The following is a 24,385-nucleotide window of genomic DNA, read 5'->3' as shown; positions in this document are numbered from 1 at the left end:
TGTTACACCCTCCGACAACACACCGACGAGGCATGATGTCTCCAAGGTACGGAAAACAGTCGAAAAAACGGAAAATAACAGAGCTGATTTGACTCAGTGTTTGAGAAAATGGCGGATTGCTTCCCGATGTGACGCCACGTTGTGACGTCATCGCTCCGAGAGCGAATAATAGAAAGGCGTTTAATTCGCCAAAATTCACTCATTTAGAGTTCGGAAATCGGTTAAAAAAATATATGGTCTTTTTTCTGAAACATCAAGGTATATATTGACGCTTACATAGGTCTGGTGATAATGTTCCCCTTTAACATTATTTACAATCACATATCTTATGTACATGAAAATATTTGAGCATGCTGTATACAACTACCATGACCATACACGGCAATTATTGTAAAAAAAAAATGTCACTCATATCTTGCTTTTGAGTATATTTCAATGGAATTAAAATCATTTGGATCAGTATTTGGGAAGGAGTAGGACAAACCAGCAGTAAAATGTATCAATTGTAGCCAACTATTGGGTCAAGGAGCGCTAAATTGCGCAACCCAATAGTTGGGTTTGGAATAACCCAACTATAACTCAGCTTTTGTGTTAAATAAATTCAACCCAACAGTTGGGTTATGTCTCAACCAACATTGAGTTAGCATAACTCAACTTTTGGGTTAAATAATTCAACCCAATAGCTTGGTTGGGAATAACCAAACATTAAGTTATCATAACTCAACTTTTTGGTTAAATAATTCAATGCAAAAGTTGGGTTGGAAAATTAACCCAAAATGTTGAGTTAAATAACTCAATTAAGGGGTTCGTCCTTTTCTGAACCAGCAGTTGGGTTAAAATTGGGTTATTTTTTAACCCAACATTTTTTAGTGTGCAAAGACCTATTGCATTAATCATGTGTAAACTAAAAGACAAATCACGCAATGTATTTCTGATCCGATTTTTTGGCCTCAGGTCTGATTCTGAGTCCCGATTTGATTCTTTGACAACATACAGTAGGGATTGGATTCACATGGCCCCATTCCTGGGTGGATTCCACGTGAGAGGCTACTGACAATGTGGTCAAAGTTGGAATTGACAGAAAACACATTTTAAGATATTCAACACTTTACTGCCATCTGGCGGCTAAAGTGGATAGCAATCAATTCGTCACGTTTCATGTGTCAGGTAGAACCGTGACGAACAAGGCCATATGAAACCCCTTCCTGCTGTACGGTAGTAAATAAATAAATGATAAATGGGTTGTACTTGTATAGCACTTTTCTACCTTCAAGGTACTCAAAGTACTGAAAATGTTTTAAAGCAAGTAACTTAAGTAAACACATCTTTATGAAACTTACTTACTACATTTGGAATTTGCTAGTGTTGTTGTAAATCAGATTATGTATTAAAAGTGTGGTAATGAATGCAATTTTTTTTTATATAAAATAAAGAGACTAGTGTACAATAAGTAAACAAAATAAAAAACTACTATTCACTCCCATTTGAATTTTGCCGTCGGGGCAGCACGATGAACAAGAGGTTAGTGCATGTGCCTCACATTATGAATGTCCTGGGTTCGATCCCCAGGCTCAGGGTCTTTTTGTGTGGAGTTTACGTGTTCTCCAAGTGACTGCGTGGGTTCCCTCCGGTACTCTGGCTTCCTCCCACCTCCAAAGACATGCATCTGGGGATAGGTTGATTGGCAACACTAAAATTGGCCCTAGTGTGTGAATGTGAGTGTGAATGTTGTCTGTCTATCTGTCTTGGCCCTGAGATGAGGTGGCGACTTGTCCAGGGTGTACCCCACCTTCCGCCCGGGTGCAGCTGAGATAGGCTCCAGCACTCCCCGCAACCCCGAAAGGGACAAGCGGTAGAAAATGGATGGATGGAGGGGTTTTGCCGTCAAAGTCTTCCTGTATCGTGAGACTTTGTACAATAACACAAATGACCTAAAATATATTGACTTGTACTAATAAGAACAGGAAAATGTCAATCGTATGTCAATATTGTTTATATACTGATACTACACTAGGTATCAATAGTATCGACATCTGGATCGCCCCTACTTTACATTGAATCTTTAACAGTTAGCTTCTTGCATCGTCCTGCTCCATGTGTGTGTGCAGCATGCTTAGCCATTCCTTTTCCTCTAGTCCTCCAGTGATAATAACACTTATTAAGAAACTTAGTTTATTTTCCAGCTATAGTGGTAATGATTAAAATCTTAAAAGCGGCTTTGCACTGTGGATTGACGTTGATGCAGCTTGCTCTCAAACTCGAGCCGGTGTTCTGGCAAGACACGCCCCCTTCTGGAGTTCATGCAACTCCTGCATGTGTGTAACAAGGAATATGAATATGTAATTGTGTCTCCCTGAGCGTGCATCTCTTTTGAAGGAATTGTTCAGGTGAGTAAAACCTTTAGCCACGTAAACACCGGGATACAACTGCGGGAAAGATCAGATCGGATCAGCTAAAAAAGGCAAATATCACATGCTCAGGATTGGGACAGCTCTAATTTTGGTCGCACATGCTACGTGAATAGTCGTTATACAGTCAGTGATCCGGTCAATGCATACGATAAGACAAGGGAGGAGTCTACGACTGGCGTGATCATTGGTAAATTTCGCTTAAAAATACTCCTCAATGTTACTTTAGATAAACCTGTTACCAACTTGTGAGCAAATAAATGACATACATTCAAGTAAAATATTGTATGACACTGGATTTGTGTCAACATTTTGAGGTCTTTTTTTAAAGCCAATTTAAATCATGCAAGCAATTTACTGGAATTATTTGCAAATAATCATAATTCAAAAGTGTGAATAATCTGGTTAATGTTATAAATTAATAAATAAGAACTGTTAGTGACAAATCTAACAATTATTTCCGGTCTTAATGGACACTTTTGGAGAGACTGGCATGGAAGCGCAGATCGCTCTTCTGTCCTGTCCTGCTGTGCACACCCTCCCCCTTCCCCGCCATCTAAAAGCACTCACTGGCTTGGGGCATTAAAAAAAAGGATTGACTGAAGAGAGTTCATTTATATCTCTACACATATTTGTTATTGCTCTTTATGTTTTTTTGCGCACGTCTGGTCACGTCACATGCCTTATGGCCAATTATGCATATTAGACGATGACGTCATCTGTACGGCGTGGCGTGGTGGGTCGAGCAGCCGTGCCAGAAACTTGAGGGTTCCAGGTTCGCTTCCCACCTCTTGCCATCCAAATCACTGCCGTTGTGTCTTTGGGCAAGATATAATTTTTTTTAAATAAAAATAAAGAGACTAGTGTACAATAAGTAAACAAAAGAAAAAACTACTATTCACTTCCATTTGAATTATTTGAATTCACCCTTGTCCCCAGTGCCGCTCACACGTGAATGAATGATAGGTGATGGTCGGAGGGGCCGTAGGCGCAAATTGGCAGCCACGGTTCCATCAGTCTACCCCAGGGCAGCTGTGGCTACAAATGTAGCTTACCACCACCAAAGTGTGAATGTGAGCGCTTTGAGTCTAGTTGATAGAAAAGCGCTATATAAATCTAATCCATTATTATTATTATTATCTAGCGCCCCGCCGAGAGGGCAGAATTAAGGGTCCCATTCAGCAATAAGTTCCGAACTTTTCCTCTTATCGTTCTTCCTAAGTGATTTCCTAAGAGGAGTCCATTCAAATTTATGACGTGTTCTTAAACGACCAAATGTTCTTGAGTTGCTGAATGCCAAATGGTTAGCGCTTGCATGTCTATCATAAATGTCTGTCTGTCTGTCTTATCTATCTCAATCTATCCATCTATTAATATATATATATATATATATATATATATATATATATATATATATATATATATATCCATCTATCTATCTATTTATCCATCTATGATATTAATTTAACATTAGACAATAGAAGTAAGGGAACTTGTCACACTTAAGAACAAATAGGCCACCCTAAGAGTGCTCTGGCGCACTCGTAGATTTAGTTTTTACCTACGAACAAATCCCAGCTAAGAAAACACTGGTGAATACAAAAATCTTCTTAAAAACTCCGTAAGTGGGCCTAAAAACAAAATTGGTTCTTAAGAACAGTTGCTGAATGGGGCCCACTGTCCTGAAAGTCTTAAGTGTAACACTTGTTATGCTGGGCCGGGACGCGGCATGAATACAAAATGGCTATGTTCACTCCAAAGAGTGTGAATGTTCCGCTTTTACTTAAAATGCTTCTTTCATGTGTCAGAATATGGCGCCAACAGGACTGGTGTCTTTTTTTTTTCTGCGCTGACTGACTACGCCAGGAATGTGGGTCAGCGAATTTAGTGCAACATGCAAAGTGTGTGAGGAGTAGAACATTACAGAAGGCCTGTGTTTGGGGTTAAGTGTTAATGAGAGCGTCTCCTCTGTCCATGGACATTACAGGCTCTGACATTCTCGAGACGGCGGCGGCAAATTGCAGTGATGATTTATGTTAATCCACATCATGTTGCAGTCACTTGATGACATGATGCACATTAGGATACTTCCACACCATAGAAATGAACACTAATTTCTAGTTAAAGCTTACATGGGCAGCGAAGAAGAGTGCACAAATGAGCAGTCAGCATTATTGTTATGAAATTATAACGGTTTCAGCCCAACAAAATAATTAGTCGGCGAAGTTCCAGCTGTCCTCATATGAAATTATCAGAGCATTGCATTGCATATGCTAATGCAACCTTTTGTAACCTGATCATCACAAACTTAAGGGCCAGACATTTTTATTCAAAATGCTTTGGTTGGCTACTAATGAGAATGTTTCCATGAAAAAAATACTTCATTATCAGACAACGATGAGAATACCCGAATGTTCTGTCCTATATTCAGACCTCTCATTATCTCGAAATCTAAATCTTAGAAATTGTTATTGTTGAAAACCCTAGCTGGAGCTGGCGCAGCAGTCCTAAATTATAACCCATTCTGAACCTCCGAATCGAAATGTTATGTTTCAGTGTTGTATTTTGTGCTGCAGATTACACTTAAACTTTTTTGGATGCACTTTGATCAAGCATCTAGTTGGTCTGTTTCCAAAGCTTAAATAAGACATGACAAAATGTATACAGTAAGGAAGGTATTCATATAGCCCGTATTACTTGGGGGATCTCGCCTGAGAGGAAGGGGGTGAGTTAATCATTTTGCAATGCAATCTGCTGAAAATGATGGAAAGCGCCACTCTACATAGCAACTGACGGTGTGGTCAAAGTTGGAATCACCACAAAACACATTCTAAGATATTTAACACTCTACTGCCATCTAGTGGCTAATGTGGATAGTGCACCCTCCCAATCGTGTGTCAGGCAAACCGCGACAAATGGGGCCATGTGAATCACCTTCCTACTGTACTACAATTGGACCTCAACTTACGAGTGCCTCTACTTAAGTGTTTTGAGATGGGAGCTGTCCTTCAGTTAGTTGTTATGTTTAAACTTGAAAGCAAAATTACCTCAAGATCGACATAACTTTGTTTTCCAACCATGGGAAAACGAGTGTGAAGGACAGTGCTGAGAAGGAGTGCCTGATATTCATTGAATTAAAGAAAGAAATCATCAAAAACACGATTGAGCGTTTTGCCAACGTGGCAAAACAATTCAAGCGTATTATTGCGAGTCTTCACCATACTGAAGCAGAATGAGTCTAACGCCAGCCGAGGATGTTAAAATGATATCTAAACGCAGACATGTATCCTTGAAAATATGAAGAAGCTGCAGATGGTGTGTTTGACAGAGAAGCAGCTGGAAGGAGATACCGTAAAAGTCCACTCTTCAGTACATTATTATTACATTACTTAAAACAAACAACTACTGTACTTGTTAGTATTACATTATATTGTATTATTTTCTACAATATTTCTGTTCTAAAAATAGTATTTTTCTTTTTCAAAGGCATGTTGCATGTTAAACGTGCGCTGTTTGGTGTTTGGTGGGGACCAAACACTAAACAAATTGATTTCAATTCATTTCAACAGGAGACGTTGATTTAAGATGCAAGTGTTTTGAGCAAAGAGCTCCATCACTGAGCCAATTTAGTTTGTAAGTTGAGGTACTACTGTACATAAACAAAGGTATCAATTAATATTTTTTTTATTTGAATACATGCTATTCATAATAATAAAGACCTTTGCTTGGGGAAAAAAATCACTGTTTAACCCTCAGGGACAAAGGCTGACTTATTTGTCCTTTCAGTAATTGTTTGCTGTATTTTGGCCATCATTTTTGCTGTATTACTCCATTATACACATTTTTTTTCCGAAGAGAGTTTTAATCTTTTATTTAAATTTTTTAAATTTCAATCTCCAATTATTTTACATGTGTACAATACAATGGCCCTAGTGTGTGAATGTGAGTGTGAATGTTGTCTGTCTATCTGTGTTGGTTGGCCCTGTGATGAGGTGACGACTTGTCCAGGGTGTAAACCCGCCTTCCGCCCGATTGTAGCTGAGATAGGCTCCAGCGCCCCCTGCAACCCCGAAGGAATTAAGCGGTAGAAAATGGATGGATGGACAATACAATGGCAATACCCAGGTCATAAAAGTTTGAAACATTTTGGATTCTTTAAAAAAAATTAAAATTGGCTTTTTTTCAAAAAAATATTAAACATGTATTTGTTTTATTTAAACCATTTGAAGGCCTTTTAATCAACGATGTCACAATTTACAATTAGTATAAATTTGCATAAAATTAGTTATTTTACTAATTTAAACCAGTAACATTACCTGATCAAAGGCCCTCTCAAGGGTCAAATAAACATTACATATTTGATATTGTTGTTGAGGACTGAAGTTTATGGACACATTTGGGCAAAATAAGTAAAAAAAACTAAATTTTATGTCCTGCTTGGCTTTAAAAAAAATTTAAATTTAAAATCCCCAGGGCGCTAAAGTTCAAATGAATTAAATCGCTGTTGTCCTGTTGAACTATTATGGCTGCAAAGCTGAGACCAATTCCATATAAGAGGTATAATAAAATGTCCCGATACTTATATCCATGAAGTGTGTCAGCAAGTATAAGCAACATGTCCTCTGTTGTCTGTGTTAACAGCTTCACACCTCCAGACAAAACGTGTATAAATACGCACAGAGTGCGTGCAGGGCAGTTGTACGCGCAGACACTGATGCGTGCGTACATCAGCTAATCTGAGAAAGGTCATAACTCATTCGTCCTTCATGCTTCCTGCTTAAAGACTGCAACTAGAGGGGGTTGTGACGCTCAGAATGTAAATGGCCTATATAGTGTTACACTGGAGAGGAGACATGCTGCAAATTGCCCTAAAGGAGAAAAAGGGGTTAGAGGTACAAAGGGGAGGGTCAAATATTGAATCCTGACAGTGGCAGATGCTCATATGCAGTATTATATATGAAGCTCTGAGGGGAGTCTGTGTTTTTAATTGAGTTTATTGGGCAACGTTGTGCATGTGGAGACTTTTGATTGAGAATATCCGGGTCTGGTATAGTTCAACATGGCACAAAAAAACAACAAAAAAAACGGGTGCAGCTGGTGTCAGATGAAAGTTTCATAAGAGTTTCTTACCTCTGCATCCCGGCCCTCAAAGATGCAGAATATCGCCAGTCAGCATTTGGGGCTTTTGGCTGAGCGTGCAAGAGGTGAGCGGAAAAGCAGATGAGAAAGAGAGAAGAGGGGTGGAGAGAGAGAGAGAGAGAGAGAGAGAGAGAGGGTTTAGTTCAATCTCATACAGGCTGAGCTACAGTCTCATCAATTAATCATAATACACATTCAAGCTCTAGACGTGATAGGAGCACTGCAGTTGTGCCCCTCATTGCAAACACACACACATACACAGTGATATCCTTGCACAGACACAGATATTTAAGCACAGACATGCAGCAGCAGTCCTTCATAAGGTTGGTGAGGAACTCAAAGCCATGTTGATGACTTTTGAGGGTTTCGTCTTCTCCTCCATAAAAGAGGATGGATGCAATGGCCTTTCAGGGTTTGTGAGGATGCAATACTCCCTGCAGACCTGTGGTAAATTATCGGCCATAAACCAATAAGCAAGCAACGGCCTTCATTGCCACGGCAACCACACCCTTTGCCTCTCATCTGAAGAGAAAGCCTCATATGGTAGAAATAAGGCTTTACACTACAAATGCAATGTTTTATTTTACAACTTGTGTTACATATTACAGTCCCGAGGATTTTGCTGGCTTTCTTAGGGAGGACGGTTGCAGCCGAAAATGGCAGCATTCACGGCAATTGATTTTATTTTTTTATTTTAGTTCTCCTGCTGATAAGCGAGCAGCTAATTGTGGAGAAACATGGGGAAAATATGGAGAAATAACTACAAAAGTACACATCATTCATTAACGGTGTTACAAAAATGTTACAATAATACATCATGTTGATATAGAGAACATACAAACCCTTTATTTATTGAATCACAAATACTGAAATTCCACGACATAGTGAATTTGCAAATAGCTAAAATTATACACAAAGCAAACTATAACCTGCTACCCAAGAATATACAACAATTCTTCTCAACAAAAGAGGAGAAATATAATCTTAGAGAAAAATGTAATTTAAAACATTTGTACGCACGTACAACACTTAAGACCTTCAGTATATCAGTATGTGGAATTAAAATGTGGAGTGGATTAAGCAAAGAAATCAAACAATGTACTAATATGATCCACTTCAAGAAACTCTTCAAACTTAAAGTGTTTATAAAGTACAAGGAAGAAGAACCATGATAAACATTCTGAATTTATCTCATCCATCCGTTCATTTTCAAGATAATCTTACTCATCTCACCATATGAAATATAACTTACTTCACTAATTATTGTTTATTTATTTTTATTGTTCTTACTTACGGAGTATATTGTGAATAAATTGAGAACGGGAAGTGAACAAAACTTTTAGCAACTGCTCTGTAAAGGAAAAGGAGTAGGATTAAATAAGATCTGCTTCTTCCTACTCCTTTTCGAACATGTTGAATAGAGAAACTGGGGCTGGAGTTCGAAATAAACTCAAACTCAACTCAACTCAATTGTGTGTTTCCATACACAGTGTGGAGCCGCTCCCCAAAAATAATAATTACCTCCCTTACCGCAAATAATCTGCATTTCTTAGTATCTTAAGTATCATTATGAAGTATTGTCGTTACTGGAGGACGATGCTAAAAATGTTACACACCGAGAGTAAGCTAAGAGCAGGTATGCTAATGGTTAAGCTAACTGCTAAGCTAGTTAGAAACAACAGAATAAATAGGCTCTTAGTAAAGTTTAAGAAGTGTAGATGGAGCCGTGTGGCAGCCTAATGTAAGCAGTAATTAACAGGAAATGAACAAGTAAATGAATACAAGTTAAAGAGAGGATAATATAACAGCAAATGTTTTTTACTCATTTCAATTTAATTAGTCGAGTTTTATCTAACAAAATTGAACAACATTTTGTCACACCGCGGTGAGGGAAGTCTTGTCTTGGTTTTTTCTGTCTTGTGATTTGCATGTTTTATTTTGAAAAGCAACTCCTCTTGTTTCAGATCACTGGTCCTTCCTCTTGTGTCACCAGTCTGATGTCATTCCTGACCCTTGATTGTTTCCACCTGTTTCCCATTACCTCATGTTCCATATAAGCCCATGCCTCCCCTTGTTCTGTGCCAGATTGTCTCGAGCTTTCGTGCCTGTCTTGCGTTACAAGTTCATGTCCATGTCCATGCCTTGCCTCGTTCCACGTCTACGTCCTTGTTTCCAGAAATTCCCACGCTGTAATTTTGAGTTAACTTTTTATCCTCCCTCAGAGCGACTTTTGTTATCTAGCCGCAGTGGTGAGTTATGATTTTTTCCTAATGATCTTTCCTCAAAGTTTTTGAGTGATTTTTTGTTTACATTTATTAGAGTAGTAATTTTTATAGTCATTATTTTCTTCCTCCTGTTGGAGCGTTTTTTTGTTAAAGTTTTTGATAGCAGATACGGTGCTAATTATAATTTGTCTTTATTTTTGTATTTCCTCCTTTTGGAGTGATTTTCGGTTTTTTCTTTTTGGAACATTTTTTCGCTATCTATTTTTGTGATTCCATCCATCCATCCATTTTTTACCGCTTATTCCCTTTAGGGGTCGCGGGGGGCGCTGGAGCCTATCTCAGCTACAATCGGGCGGAAGGCGGGGTGTAATAGTATTTAAATTTACTCTGCTCTGGAGGTTTAAAGAGTTTTTCAAAATAAAAGCTTTATTTAGAATCCCATCTCTGCATCTGAGTCCCTTCCTTCGTCCAAGTCTGACACATTTTAGTCAAATTACAGTATATTTATTCGACTAAAACATTAAGCAAAAAAGATAAGGCCTCTTCAAAATGTATTTGAAAGCACCGGTATTTAGCAAAGCAATTGTTTAGCACAAAAGTACCACGACCTTATGTTTAGGATTGTTGTAGTTATTGTTTTGTTCAATAGCCAATAAAAAAAATTTGGGCAGTTTTTTTATATGTATTTTATATGCTACGCCTCTGGCAAGGCAGATATATATACAGTATGTGTATGTTGTGAAACGGAGTTACGATGCATGCCTTCATTATAATTTGTTTATGAGCGTGGGAGAACTGGAAGTAGCAAGGAAACATACTGTAGCGTTAACTTACAGATGTGTGGATGCCACGAGGACTCGCCTGCTGATGTCATCATTTAGCATTAAAAATAAAATGCATTCTCTTCACTTTCTCCTCAGTGTACACATATTGCGATGTGGAACATGTTAAACCCACACATTGTCGTTTTCACGGTGAGAAATTCAACTTCCTCATCTAACAAAAAAAAAAAGCATCCAATTGGCTCTCCTTCATAACTTTCACATGTGCGCTGTTAAAGAACTGTGATTGGATATAATCTGAATTTGTCCTACACATCTAACAGACAAAATGAAATATGATTGGATTGCGTTTCTGTCAACATTTTTGTCTCGTTTTTATTCGTCGACGACCATGTCAGTTTATGTTGTTATCCTCTTAGTTAACGTGCATTTTGTTTTGATTCGTTATCGTCATAATTTTGTCAGGGGAAAATAGGGTGTTGACGATAACTAAGAGTAAAATTATTGGTCTACATAATTAACATCGGCACTGTCATAGTCAGTACATTGGTGGTGTCGACACCAGCGGTAATATCAGTATATGATCGATACTCGAGTGCAGAGGTGGGTAGAGTAGCCAGAAATTGTACTCAAGTAAGAGTACTGTTACTTTAGAGATTTATTACTCAAGTAAAAGTAAGGAGTAGTCACCCAAATATTTACTTGAGTAAAAGTAAAAAGTATGTTGTGAAAAAACTACTCAAGTACTCAGTAACTGATGAGTAACATACACACACATATCACATATATATATATATATATATATATATATATATATATATATATATATACACACACATTTATATATATAGTATATAATTTATATTTATTTATTTTGCCGTTTTTGTTTACATGTTAAAGGTGTTTTAATGAATATACATGCATGCTTAACACATATAGATTCCTTTCTTTCATGAAGACAAGAATATAAGTTGGTGTATTACCTGATTCTGATGACTTGCATTGATTGGAATCAGACAGTAGTGCTGATAGCGTCCACGTTTTCAAATGGAGGAGAAAAAAGTTCCTCCTTTCTGTCTAATACCACATGAAAGTGGTTGATTTTTGGCATCTTATTTGTCCAGCTTCCATATTCGTTTTTATACACTTTACAAGAAATACATTGGCGGCAAACTCCGTAGCTTGCTAGCTTGTTTGCGCTGGCTTTCGGAGACTCTTGTTTTGAAAGCGCAGGCGCGATGGAGCGGCACTTTTATTGTGAAGACAGGAACTGTGCAGTCAGTCTTTAGGCTTTTGACGGGATGTACGGTTGAAATAAAAGGGTCTTTTTTCCTTCACACTTTTGATTGATTGATTGAAACTTTTATTAGTAGATTGCACAGTGCAGTTTATATTCCGTACAATTGACCACTAAATGGTAACACCCCAATAAGTTTTTCAACTTGTTTAAGTCAGGTCATGTGACCCCTGGCTCTGTTTGATTGGTCCAACGTCACCAGTGACTACATCTGATTGGTGGAACGGAGTGAACGTCACCAGTGACTGTATTTGTTGAAACGCAGGCACTATGAAGGTCTGTCTGACAGACCAAAACAAACAAAGCGTGCATTAACAGAGCGATAAAAAAATAGTAGCGAGTAGCGAGCTGAATGTAGATAAAAGTGGCGGAGTAAAAGTAGCGTTTCTTCTCTATAAATATACTCAAGTAAAAGTAAAAGTATGTTGCATTAAAACTACTCTTAGAAGTACAATTTATCCCAAAAGTTACTCAAGTAGATGTAACGGAGTAAATGTAGCGCGTTACTACCCACCTCTGCTCGAGTGTTTACATCTTCCTGCACTTTGCCTACTGTCTCTACATCCTTGGGTTCCAGACAAACACAATCAAAACAGATTGCAGTAAAAGCATATACTCAAAGCTCATTGTCAAATAAGTGTACTGTTTTAAATAATTATGATAAAAACAGCAATAATTAATTTTGATTACATAAAGAAACACCACCAAAGGCTTTCGTATTCTCCGCTGTCTGCTCTGTTGTCCACAAATTGCAGATATTCTCTCTGTTTTATGCTTGAAAAGCATAAACGTTCCAACACATTTATCCCCGCAGGTTAAGAGCATTTGTAAAATGTTGAGAGTGAACTATAGCGCTATTTTATTTATTTTTTTGTATTTGAGAGAGATTATCACTTTAACGTCTCTGTCATGTACAGTAAATGCTGCATCCTTGCTTGGCCAGCATTGCAAATAAAATATTTGTTTCTTAATTGTCCTACCGTGGATGAATTTCATAATTATTTTTTATGTGAGTAACTACTGTACAATTCCTTGCCTGAATCAGCCACAACTGGTCTGGTGTTGATCCGGCCCTTCGTGCATCTTTGCACGGGCTTATTGTAAATATATTGTGATTAAAAAGGGATTTAGTTATGTACCTCAACAGTTTTAGCTATTCACAACTTCTCAGGATGTGTGTCCCAGATAAAGATGGCACATAATGTTCCATCAATTCATCAGGGAGTATTTTCTGCTGGTCGACCCAGCCTCTTTGACAAAATCTAATTTGCAGAGCTGAGCAGCAGAGGCTAAAGGAAGGTTAATCAAATTTATTTTGCTACGCATTTCCTCAACATGTAACAAATCTACAAGGGACTGCTTTGTGGAAAGTACAAACCTTAATATGAAAATATATAATAGTTGATTGTTTCAACTGAGAATCATATGAAACAATCCATTTCTAAACATTAAAAAGTGGGTCATCAGTACTGAATAAGTTCTATCTGATCAACAAGGATATGTTGTGCTAGTTAGCAATGGAGTCACAACCAGCAGAGGGTGCAGTTCACACAGACTACTCGTAGTTTGTTGCCAAAAATGTGCATACTAAATAAAAATAAAAAGCAACAAAGTGTGCATAATAAATAAATAAAAAAGCAAACAAAACCATAGCTAAGTTGTGTGCTGTGCTTTTATGATCTAAAAACGAGTGAATTTTCAGTCCAAAAGTTGCATTTTCGAGAAATCCAACTCATTCAGTATTTGGCCTGTACATAATTATTTTATGTTGTATTGGAATACCAATGGTAAAAAATTAATATTTTCAGAAAAACGGGGATAAATGTGCATATTTAAAGCCCTGGTTTTATTGAGGTTAGTACAAACAGTCATAGCCATGAATGCCATGGTAATAATAATTGGCATAAAAAAATATTTCAATGTTTCAGTTTTCAGCCTTGGTCTTCTTTTTTGCGTGTTTTGACCAATAATTTTCATTTGGATGCATCCCTCCTAAAAACACGGACAAAGTTGAATGTCTATTGCAGTAGTTCTCAAAAAAAAATTCACCAAGTACCACCTCAGAAAAGACTTTGCTCTACCATAATGACCAACATTAAAATACAGTCATGTAGTAGGCCTACTGTAAGTATTCATTAAAAACAAGGTAGAGGTTTTATTTAACAAGCATATTTATTTTTTTGGGCCGCTGTAAGACTACACACAGTTTGAACAGTAACATTGTTTTGGAATATAGGAAAATAAAACACTAATCACTCAATTAAGTGATTTTTTTGGCGTACCACAAGATGGAGCTTGCATACCACTACACAGTTTGAGAATCACTGGTCCATTGTTTATCTACAACATAGACTAGTTGTAAAAGTGAAAACGAATGGAGTGAGGTTCCCCACGCTGGTGAAGTTAACCCATCAATACCGCTGCGTAGCCCTCAACTTTAGGGTCTTCAGATGATGTTTTTGTCTGCCATTAGGCTGTTTTTGCATTTGCTCATGTTTGGACAAAAAATCAGTGAGCTGTAATTAATTTGCCTGTCCATTTCATAAATTAAAATAACTTGGACAACCAAAATATGGATTAGAAACTCGATTTGATGACATTCGTCCCTCGTTAATTGCGGCCAAAAGGTTCCATGTCTGACCACGGTAAACAAAATGTCCTCAAAGTAGGATTCCATCCATCCATCCATCTTCTTCCGCTTATCCGAGGTCGGGTCGCGGGGGCAGCAGCTTAAGCAGGGAAGCCCAGACTTCCCTTTCCCCAGCCACTTCGTCCAGCTCCTCCCGGGGGATCCCGAGGCGTTCCCAGGCCAGCCGGGAGAGATAGTCTTCCCAGCGTGTCCTGGGTCTTCCCCGTGGCCTCCTACCGGTCGGACGTGCCCGAAACACCTTCTTAGGGAGGCGTTCGGGTGGCATCCTGACCAGATGCCCGAACCACCTCATCTGGCTCCTCTCGATGTGGAGGAGCAGCGGCTTTACTTTGAGCTCCCCCCGAATGACAGAGCTTCTCACCCTATCTCTAAGGGAGAGCCCCGCCACTCGGCGGAGGAAACTCATTTCGACCCAAAGCTCATGACCATAGGTGAGGATGGGAACGTAGATCGACCGGTAAATCGAGAGCTTTGCCTTCCGGCTCAGCTCCTTCTTCACCACAACGGATCAATACAGCGTCCGCATTACTGAAGACGCCGCACCGATCCGCCTGTCGATCTCACGATCCACTCTTCCCCCACTCGTGAACAAGACTCCGAGGTACTTGAACTCCTCCACTTGGGGCAAGATCTCCTCCCCAACCCGGAGATGGCACTCCACCCTTTTCCGGGAGAGAACCATGGACTCGGACTTGGAGGTGCTGATTCCCATCCCAGTTGCTTCACACTCGGCTGCGAACCGATCCAGTGAGAGCTGAAGATCTTGGCCGGAGGAAGCCATCAGGACCACATCATCTGCAAATAGCAGAGACCTAGTCCTGCAGCCAGTCAAAGTAGGATTACTTTTAATAAATGGTCAAATGGTAAATGGGTTGTACTTGTATAGCACTTTTCTACCTTTTTTAAGGAACTCAAAGCACTTTGACACTATTTCCACATTCACCCATTCACACACACATTCACACACTGATGGCGGGAGGTGCCATGCAAGGCGCTAACCAGGACCCATCAGGAGCAAGGGTGAAGTGTCTTGCTCAAGGACACAATGGACATGACTAGGATGGTAGAAGGTGGGGATTGAACCAGTAATCCTCAGATTGCTGGCATGGCCACTCTCCCAACTTCGCCACACCGTTCCCATCAAACAATGAGAATACATCAAACATTTTCATTGTTGGACTATAACTAACTGTTCACAACTTTCTAAATAAGTTTTAACATATTTAGAGCTCTATAAATATGAAATAACACTCACATAGTCACTTTTACACTCGTTTCACCCAAATAGCCATGAGTGCGTTCTACTGTAGATTACAGATCGTCCAAGCGTCACCCGACATTTAAAACATGGCGACGACGTAAATACGTTGTCACATCCAAGGTAACTCCTCTAAATTAGAAATGTAGTTTGATGTGCTGAAACCATGGGTGTGTGTTGTTCTGCAAAAACGTGGTCAACTTGACAGTCGGAGCAAAAATCATTAGTTTTGCTGTTAGGGTTATATGTTGTTAGCCATACATGTCCTGCTTTGTCATCCCACATTGCTCAAACTAAAGCTGTGTTATTGATATCAAAGATAAAGAGTTCATCTCCATTTTGCCCAGACAGATGCTGATAGCTGATATCTTATAGCAGACAAGTCCGATGCAACATTCCGCTGTTGTCTTTTGACATTGCTCGCGTCACGGTCTAAGTCTCGCCAATGTAAAGATGTGCTATTGCTGAGACAAGCGCTGAAAAAGAAGTTTCATTAAATAGTTGTTCTGTCAAAAGTTGGTCAATTCGATTGTCGCGGTGAAGATAAAATAGCGCCAACATTAGCGCATTGTGTTTTTGTTGGCTTGGTGCATATCTTCATCGATCGCCACAACATAGTACTAGAAAATAAGACAAATACTGCACTGTAAATATAAAACATAAATACATCTCAATATTTAAAGCGCTGCATAACGACCATATAGTGTAAAATTTGAGATTCCATTATTTGAATCAGACCTTTACAATGTAAGGCCCATTTAAAGTACAAAACCCAAAACCAGTGAAGTAGGCACGTTGTGTAAATCGTAAATAAAAACAGAATACAATGATTTGCAAATCCTTTTCAACTTATATTTAATTGAATAGACTGCAAATACAAGATATTTAATGTTCGAACTGAGAAACTTAATTTTTTTTTGCAAATAATCATTAACTTAGAATTCAATGGCAGCAACACATTGCAAACAATTTTGCACAGGGGTATTTTACCACTGTGTTACATGGCCTTTCCTTTTAACAACACTCAGTAAACGTTTGGGAACTGAGGAGACCAATTTTTTAAGCTTTTCAGGTGGAATTATTTCCCAATCTTGCTTTTCCTCTTTGTTCCGGAGGACACGTCTACAGTTTCCAAAAACAATTGGAAATGTGGACTCGTCAGACCACAGAACACTTTTACACTTTGCATCAGTCCCACTTAGATGAGCTTGGACCCAGCAAAGCCGGCGGCGTTTCTGGGTGTTGTTGATAAATGGCTTTCACTTTGCATAACTTGCACTTACAGATGTAGCGACAAACTGAAGTTACTGACAGTGGTTTTCTGAAGTGTTCCTGAGCCCATGTGGTGATATCCTTTACACACTGATGTCGCTTTTTGATGCAGTAAGGGATCGAAGCTATGTACAAACACTGTTTCCATATGAGTTGGGAAATTGTGTTAGATGTAAATATAAACGGAATACAATGATTTGCAAATCATTTTCAACCCATATTCAGTTGAATATGCTACAAAGACAACATATTTGATGTTTAAACTGATTAAAAAAAAATGTTGTGCAAATAATCATTAACTTTAGAATTTGATGCCAGCAACACGTGACAAAGAAGTTGGGAAAGGTGTCAATAAATACTGATAAAGTTGAGGAATGCTCATCAAACACTTATTTGGAACATCCCACAGGTGTACAGGCAAATTGGGAACAGGTGGTTGTCATGATTGGGTATAAAAGTAGATTCCATGAAATGCTCAGTCATTCACAAAACAAGGATGGGGCGAGGGTCACCACTTTGTCAACAAATGCGTGAGCATCAACAAGCGACATCAGTGTGTAAAGGATATCACCACACGGGCTCAGGAACACTTCAAAAACACACTGTCAGTAACTACAGTTGGTCGCTACATCTGCAAGTGCAAGTTAAAACTCTTCTATGCAAGGCGAAAATCGTTTATCAACAACACCCAGAAACGCTGTCGGCTTCGCTGGGCCTGAGCTAATCTAAGATGGACTGATACAAAGTGGAAAAGTGTTCTGTCGTCTGACGAGTCCACATTTCAAATTGTTTTTGGAAACTGTGGACGTCGTGTCCTCCGGACCAAAGAGGAAAAGAACCATCCGGATTGTTATAGGCGCAAAGTTGAAAAGCCAGCATCTGTGATGGTATTGGGTGTATTAGTGTATTAGTGCCCAAGACATGGGTAACTTACACATCTGTGAAGGCGCTAGAGATGCGCGGTTTGCGGGCACAACCGCGGAGTCCGCGGATTATCCGCGAATCGGGCGGATGAAATTTAAAAAAATTAGATTTTATCAGCGGGTCGGGTCGGGTCGGGTCGGGCGATTGAAATTTAAAAAAATTAGATTTTAAATAGATTGAGGCGGGTGGCAGTTAAACCAATTCGGAAATATATATACATAGTTAAATGTTGTTACCCACATACGAAAAACGAGCAGGCACCTGCAGCATATGCCACAACAGAAGAAAAAAAAAAAAGAGATGGACACTTTTACGGAGCGGAGAAGGCCCCCGACGCCTCGCCGGGGTCCGGGACTGAGGCCCCTTCCCCCGAGAGGGCCCCACCGGGAGCCGTAGCTGAGGCGATCCGAGAGAAGGGCCCGACGCACGTCCAGGGTCACCACCGCGCCCACCGCACCGACACCCCGCCTCGTCCGCCTTCGCCGCGACCGGCGTCACGCGCAGCAGGTAAGCAGCTTACCTGCCCGCCACCCCCGTGGCCGGGGGCTCGTAACAGGGGTCACTCCGCGCGCTCCGCCCGCGCAGCTTACCTGCCCGCCACCCCTGTTGCCGGGGGCGCGTAACAGGGGTCACTCCGCGCGCAGTGCGCTCACGAAAGGGGTGGGGCTCACCCTGGTTGATATAGACAGCAGCTAGGACGGTGGCCATGGAAGTTGGAACCCGCTAAGGAGTGTGTAACAACCCACCTGCCGAATCAACTAGCCCTGAAAATGGATGGCGCTGGAGCGTCAGGCCCATATACCCGGCCGTCGCCGGCAGCGAGACGCGCTTGGAGGTGCGCTCAGCGCGGCTCCCATATGATTGCGCACAGGTGTGCGTCTGGGTCGTGACAGCGTGGCACGCGAATGCTGCATTGGATCAGTCTCTTTTCTTTAACAGGCAAAAGCTTTATAACCTCACTAATGCCTTGCATCGTCTATATTAGATATATAACAACGGGCGGGTGCGGGCGGATGGCGGGCGGATGCGGTTCTGATCAAATGTTAGATCGGGTGGATTGCGGATGGTTGACGACTTTCTGATGCGGTTGCGGATGAAATAATTGCCTATCCGCGCATCTCTAGAAGGCGCCATTAATGCTGAAAGGTACATACAGGTTTTGGAGCAACATATGTTGCCATCCAAGCAACGTTACCATGGACGCCCCTGCTTATTTCAGCAAGACAATGCCAAGCCACGTGTTACATCAACGTGGCTTCATAGTAAAAGAGTGCGGGTACTATACTGGCCTGCCTGTAGTCCATACCTGTCTCCCATTGAAAATGTGTGGCGCATTATGAAGCCTAAAATACCACAACGGAGACCCCGGACTATTGAAAAACTTAAGCTGTACATCAAGCAAGAATGGGAAAGAATTCCACCTGAGAAGCTTAAAAAATGTGTCTCCTCAGTTCCCAAACATTTACTGAGTGTTGTTAAAAGGAAAGGCCATGTAACACAGTGGTGAACATGCCCTTTCCCAACTACATTGGCACATGTTGCAGCCATGAAATTCTAAGTTAATTATTATTTGCAAAAAAATAATAATGTTTATGAGTTTGAACATCAAATATCTTGTCTTTGTAGTGCATTCAATTGAATATGGGTTGAAAAGGATTTGCAAATCATTGTATTCCGTTTATATTTACATCTAACACAATTTCCCAACTCATATGGAAACGGGGTTTGTAATATCATCGCTTACATGCAGATTCTCTGAACAATTATGATGATATTCCTTTCAATAGCTTGTTGGGAAATGTTGTTCTTAAACTGTTAGACAATTTGCTCACGCATTTGTTCACAAAGTGGTGACCCTCGCCCCATCCTTGTTTGTGAATGACTGAGCATTCCATGGAAGCTGCTTTTAAACCCAATCATGGCACCCACCTGTTCCCAATTTGCCTGTTCACCTGTGGGATGTTCCAAATACGTTTTTGATAAGAATTCCTCAACTATCTCAGTCTTGTTTGCCACTTGTGCCAGCTTTTTTTAACCATGTTGCAGGCACCAAATTCCAAATGAGCTAATGTTTGCAAAAAATAACAAAGTTTTTCAGTTTGAACATTAAGTATCTTGTCTTTGCAGTCTATTCAATTGAATAGTTTGAAAATGATTTGAAAATCATTGTATTCTGTTTTTATTTACGATTTAGACAACGTGCCAACTTCACTGGTTTTAGGTTGTGTACAATAGTACAATTACAGTAAGTTAAAATTTTAAGAATAGAAATGAAAAAGCTGACATTTTTATTGAAAATATTTGCATGTCGGCAAACATTAGTAGCTTTACTTCTTGGATATGTAGCAATTAACCAAATGAGAATGCCTGATCTAATTTTTCCCTGAACAAGTCCTACAGTTGCTTCTATTGACTCAATCGACTGTAAAAGCCAACTGTAGTCTCGTTCAGACACACCATTTAGTTCAAGCCTACTTGCTCAGATTGAGCAAAGAGGTGAAGACTATATGACCCACTCTGAAGGCGGATGTGATGACAATCTCAAATGGAGACACAAATCTCTGAATCATCAGAAAATCACACAGGGCTGTAGAAAAGCATCAGGACTGACGTTAATGCAGTGTGAGTGCTGAGCTGGGCTAGGCTCAGCGACTGCACGGGATAAGGGCGAAGTGAACCAAAGAGAATAAAGCCTAGCACTGATTCGGTTGTTGGCTATGATGCCGGAGGGAAGCAATATTTAAGTGTCTCAAATGGGAAAGTAATAGTAAAATAATAATAAACATTTTAGCTTTCATTAGGACTAAAGTTGAGTCGGTACTTTGAAGTTTGCATTAAAGTAACACATCATTAACTACATTGCAGTCATGAAAGCAAAGATACTTTTAAGTATTAAAACATACCTCTGGGCAGATTTGCAGTGAGGCATCAGGCATGCTCAGTCTGCGTACAAATCCACTTCCACTTGTGAAGAAACGGTCAGCGCCACTGCCCCAGGTGCCACTGATGGGTCGTCCTGTGTTGTAGAACATGAAGGTGTCACTGCCGGAGGTGGCCGTCAAGCAGGTCTTGTAGCAGTAAGTCTTTGTTAGCGAGCCATTTCCGCGCACTTCGATGTAGTGAGGCTCAACTTTAAGGTCCCTCCGGAGTACCACATTATTATTAGGTTGCCCTGCGGCTCCACCACCACCGCCGGGGCCACCAGCACTCACGCTACTGTTGCCGCCATCAGGAGGTGGCTTCTGTGACCCACAGCAGGGGGAGCAGGACCCCGGTTGGGTGCAATAGGCATGGCAGCGGACGATTGCCAGCACCACCACAGTGACCAGGAAAACAAAGGTGGTGGCGCTCAAAGCGACAATCAAGTAGAGGGTCACGTTTGAGAAAAGCAGTGTGCTGTGAGGTCGGATGATCCTCTTGGGGTCAGGGACCACTTTGGGGGGCACCTCCATGACAGCCACATTGATGGTGGCGGTGGAGGAGAGCGCAGGCTGTCCGTGGTCCTTCACCAAGACCGTTAGCGCAAACGAGGTTGAGTTATCTTCCAGGATCCTACGAGTGGTCCTGATCTCACCTGTGTGTTCGTGCACCTTAAACAAGTCCAGGTCAGTGGCAGTTTCGAGCATGTACACCAGCCAGGCGTTTGGACCGGCATCCGCATCATATGCCACCACTTTGGTCACCAAGGCACCAGAATCTGCGTTCTTTTGAACAGTCTCTAAGGAGCGTGTGCCATTACCCGGAGGGTTGACGATGAGTGGTGCGTGGTCATTCTGATCCATTATGTAGATGTAGACGGTGGCGACGCGACTAAGCGGAGGAATGCCCCCATCTTGGGCTTTGACCTGGAAGTGAAACTCTCTCAGTGATTCATAGTCGAAGGCTCGCAGGGCATAAGCCTCGCCAGTATCGGCCTTTACAGACACATAGGAGGTGACAGGGATGCCGTGGTTATTGTCATTGAGAACTGTGTAGGTGATGCGTGCATTCTCCTTGATGTCTGCGTCTTGAGCCTTTACGGTACACAAAGAGGCCCCGTGGCCATTGTTCTCGGTCACGTACACCGTGTATGACGTCTGCTCGAATCGAGGTGGGTTGTCATTGACATCGGCCACGTCCACCTGGATGGTCTTCTGAGAGGAAAGAGGAGGGTTTCCTCCGTCTGTGGCACTCAGCGTGACATTGTAGGCATCAATGGTCTCACGGTCCAAGAAGGCTGAGGTTACTAGGGTGTAGTAGTTTCTGAAGGACTTGATTTTGAAAGGGAGGCCTGCCGGGATCTCTAAAGACACCTGCTTGTTGGCGCCGGAGTCCCGATCAGTGACGCTGATCAGGGCCACGACCGTGTCGGCGCGAGCGTCCTCCCTCACAGGACTCGACAGGGATGACAGCACGATCTGAGGGACGTTGTCGTTCACGTCCACCACCTCTACCACCACCTTACAGTGTGCCGCCACCGCCCCTGGACCCTTGTCCATTGCTTGGATGTACATCTCGTACGAATTGGTCTCCTCGTAGTCAACATTTCTCCTTACTCTTATTTCTCCTGTATTAGTGTCCATGCTGAACATCTGCCTGACTCGCTCAGGAGTGTAGCTGCTAAACGAGTAGTACACTTCACCATTTGTGCCTTCATCCAGGTCGGTGGCATTCAGTTTGATCACCAGGGTGTCTTTGGGCGAATTCTCCAACAGTTTCACCTTGTATACGGAGTTGTCAAACATAGGGACGTTGTCATTCGAATCCAGGACTCGCACGTTGATTTTTGCAGTGCCTGTTTTCTCAGGTGTCCCGCCATCAACAGCACTCAAAATGATCTGGTGGTAAGCAGTCTGTTCCCGATCAAGAGGCTTTTTGAGCACGAGCTCGATGTGCTTTGTGTTCAGGGAAGGTTTGTTGGATACCAGCGCAAAATGGTCATTTGTGCTCAGCTGATACAAACGAACTGAATTTGACCCTATGTCGGAATCCTGGGCATTTTCAATCGGGTACCTCGACCCCGGCAAAGCGGATTCTGTGATTTCAACTTGGTACTCCTCCCTAGGGAACTGTGGCGCATTATCGTTGGCGTCCACAATTTCCACCTCAACATGGTGCACCTCGGTGGGATTTTCCACCAGAACCTCCAGATTGATGAGGCAGCTGCTGGACGCATCGCACAGCGCCTCCCTGTCGATCCTTTCATTAACAAGCAATTTGCCATTTTTAGGGTTGACAATCACGTAGCGCTTGCTGCTGCTGCTGGAGGTTACCTTGATTTTCCGGCTGGCCAGCCTTCGAATATCCAGCCCCAAGTCTTGCGCAAGATCAGCCACCAGTGCCCCATTGTCCAGTTCTTCTGTAATGGAATAGCGCAATTGTCCGAACGAAAGGCCACACAATAAGGAGAATATCACAAAATAACAAAAAGGCACATTGCTCCCTCGCTGGTTGCATATCCCCGCAACATCCATTGCAAACTCATAGGATCCGCAGACGGTTTCAAACGCAGCCTTCCGCCTTTTTAGCTTGCAGTACCTCGCGTCCCAGCACCTCATTAAGGTGGGCTAAATTAATTCCGGCTGAATGGAACAGAAGCGGCTCAGCCATTGTCGGTACCGGCGGTGGTGAATCCTCTCCAGCGCGCCCATATTTTCTTTGTCCGTGATGCGCTGTTTTTTTTTGTTTTTTTTTCAGTCTCCAATGCGCGCTGCTGACGGGTGTGTTTCCTTGCCGCTGGAGCTGTGAGAGCAGTAAAACAACACAAAATGTCCGTGGGATACTTCCGTAAAACAAGTGAACCTTCAAAATACAATACACTTTGGTGTAAAAAAAACGTGTATGCGTTCAAATCACCAGAGTGTCGCGTGGCCATTTTTGTAATGTTTTACTGTGTCGTCATAGATACAACATCAATTTGGTTTTTATGTTTATACTTTACAACATTTCCCTAACATTATAATTATTTTGAAAATCCATACCGGAAGTTATTGAACCAAAACTACCTACTTAGCAGTATCCCACCCTAGCGCGCGCAGTCTTTTCCTTTTCCCCTCCTCCCTTTTTGCCATCTAAGGATTATAAATATAAAAAAATACAAATATTAAAGCTGCTATAAAATAACGTCTTCACAATAACAACAGGTGTTTGTTGGCGTGTCCTTGAACAAGTGTATTATTACACAAATGTGTGACTCTAATGATGCATTTGGGGTGTTGCCCGTGCATCGAGATGAATGAAGATGCAGTTTTAAACCCCTGAACATGCTTAGGGACTATTCGTCCCCGTTGTCTGCATGCAATGCAGTCGCAAGGATAGGCTTAATTTTGCCGGTAGCCATTCTGTGGTGCAGCCTACCGCATGACGATCATTTGGGCAAGGCGCAGCAGGGAGAAAACATTGCACTGACAATCACAACCTTCCCTCCACATGGATCACTGTCAGTGGTAGA

General features: G+C 41.3%; 1 protein-coding gene across 1 annotated transcript in view; it reads right to left on the bottom strand.

Annotated features, from left to right (window-relative positions):
* The window catches only part of LOC133607445 (protocadherin alpha-C2-like), a 50,617-nt gene extending 26,933 nt beyond the window's left edge, over positions 1-23,684 (bottom strand). The window contains exons 1-2 of the mRNA XM_061962065.1: positions 20,859-23,684; positions 7,539-7,597 (exon numbers count right to left, since the gene is read on the bottom strand). Coding sequence (XP_061818049.1) covers positions 7,539-7,597; positions 20,859-23,492 — 2,693 coding nt within the window. The 5' untranslated portion in view covers positions 23,493-23,684. The remainder of the gene's footprint in view (positions 1-7,538; positions 7,598-20,858) is intronic.
* Between the last annotated feature and the right edge of the window lie 701 nt (positions 23,685-24,385).

The sequence above is a fragment of the Nerophis lumbriciformis genome, linkage group LG09 (assembly GCF_033978685.3).
Source record: "Nerophis lumbriciformis linkage group LG09, RoL_Nlum_v2.1, whole genome shotgun sequence".
NCBI lineage: Eukaryota > Metazoa > Chordata > Actinopteri > Syngnathiformes > Syngnathidae > Nerophis > Nerophis lumbriciformis.
The sequence above is the reverse complement of the archived record's forward strand: the minus strand, read 5'-3'. Positions and strand labels throughout refer to the sequence as shown.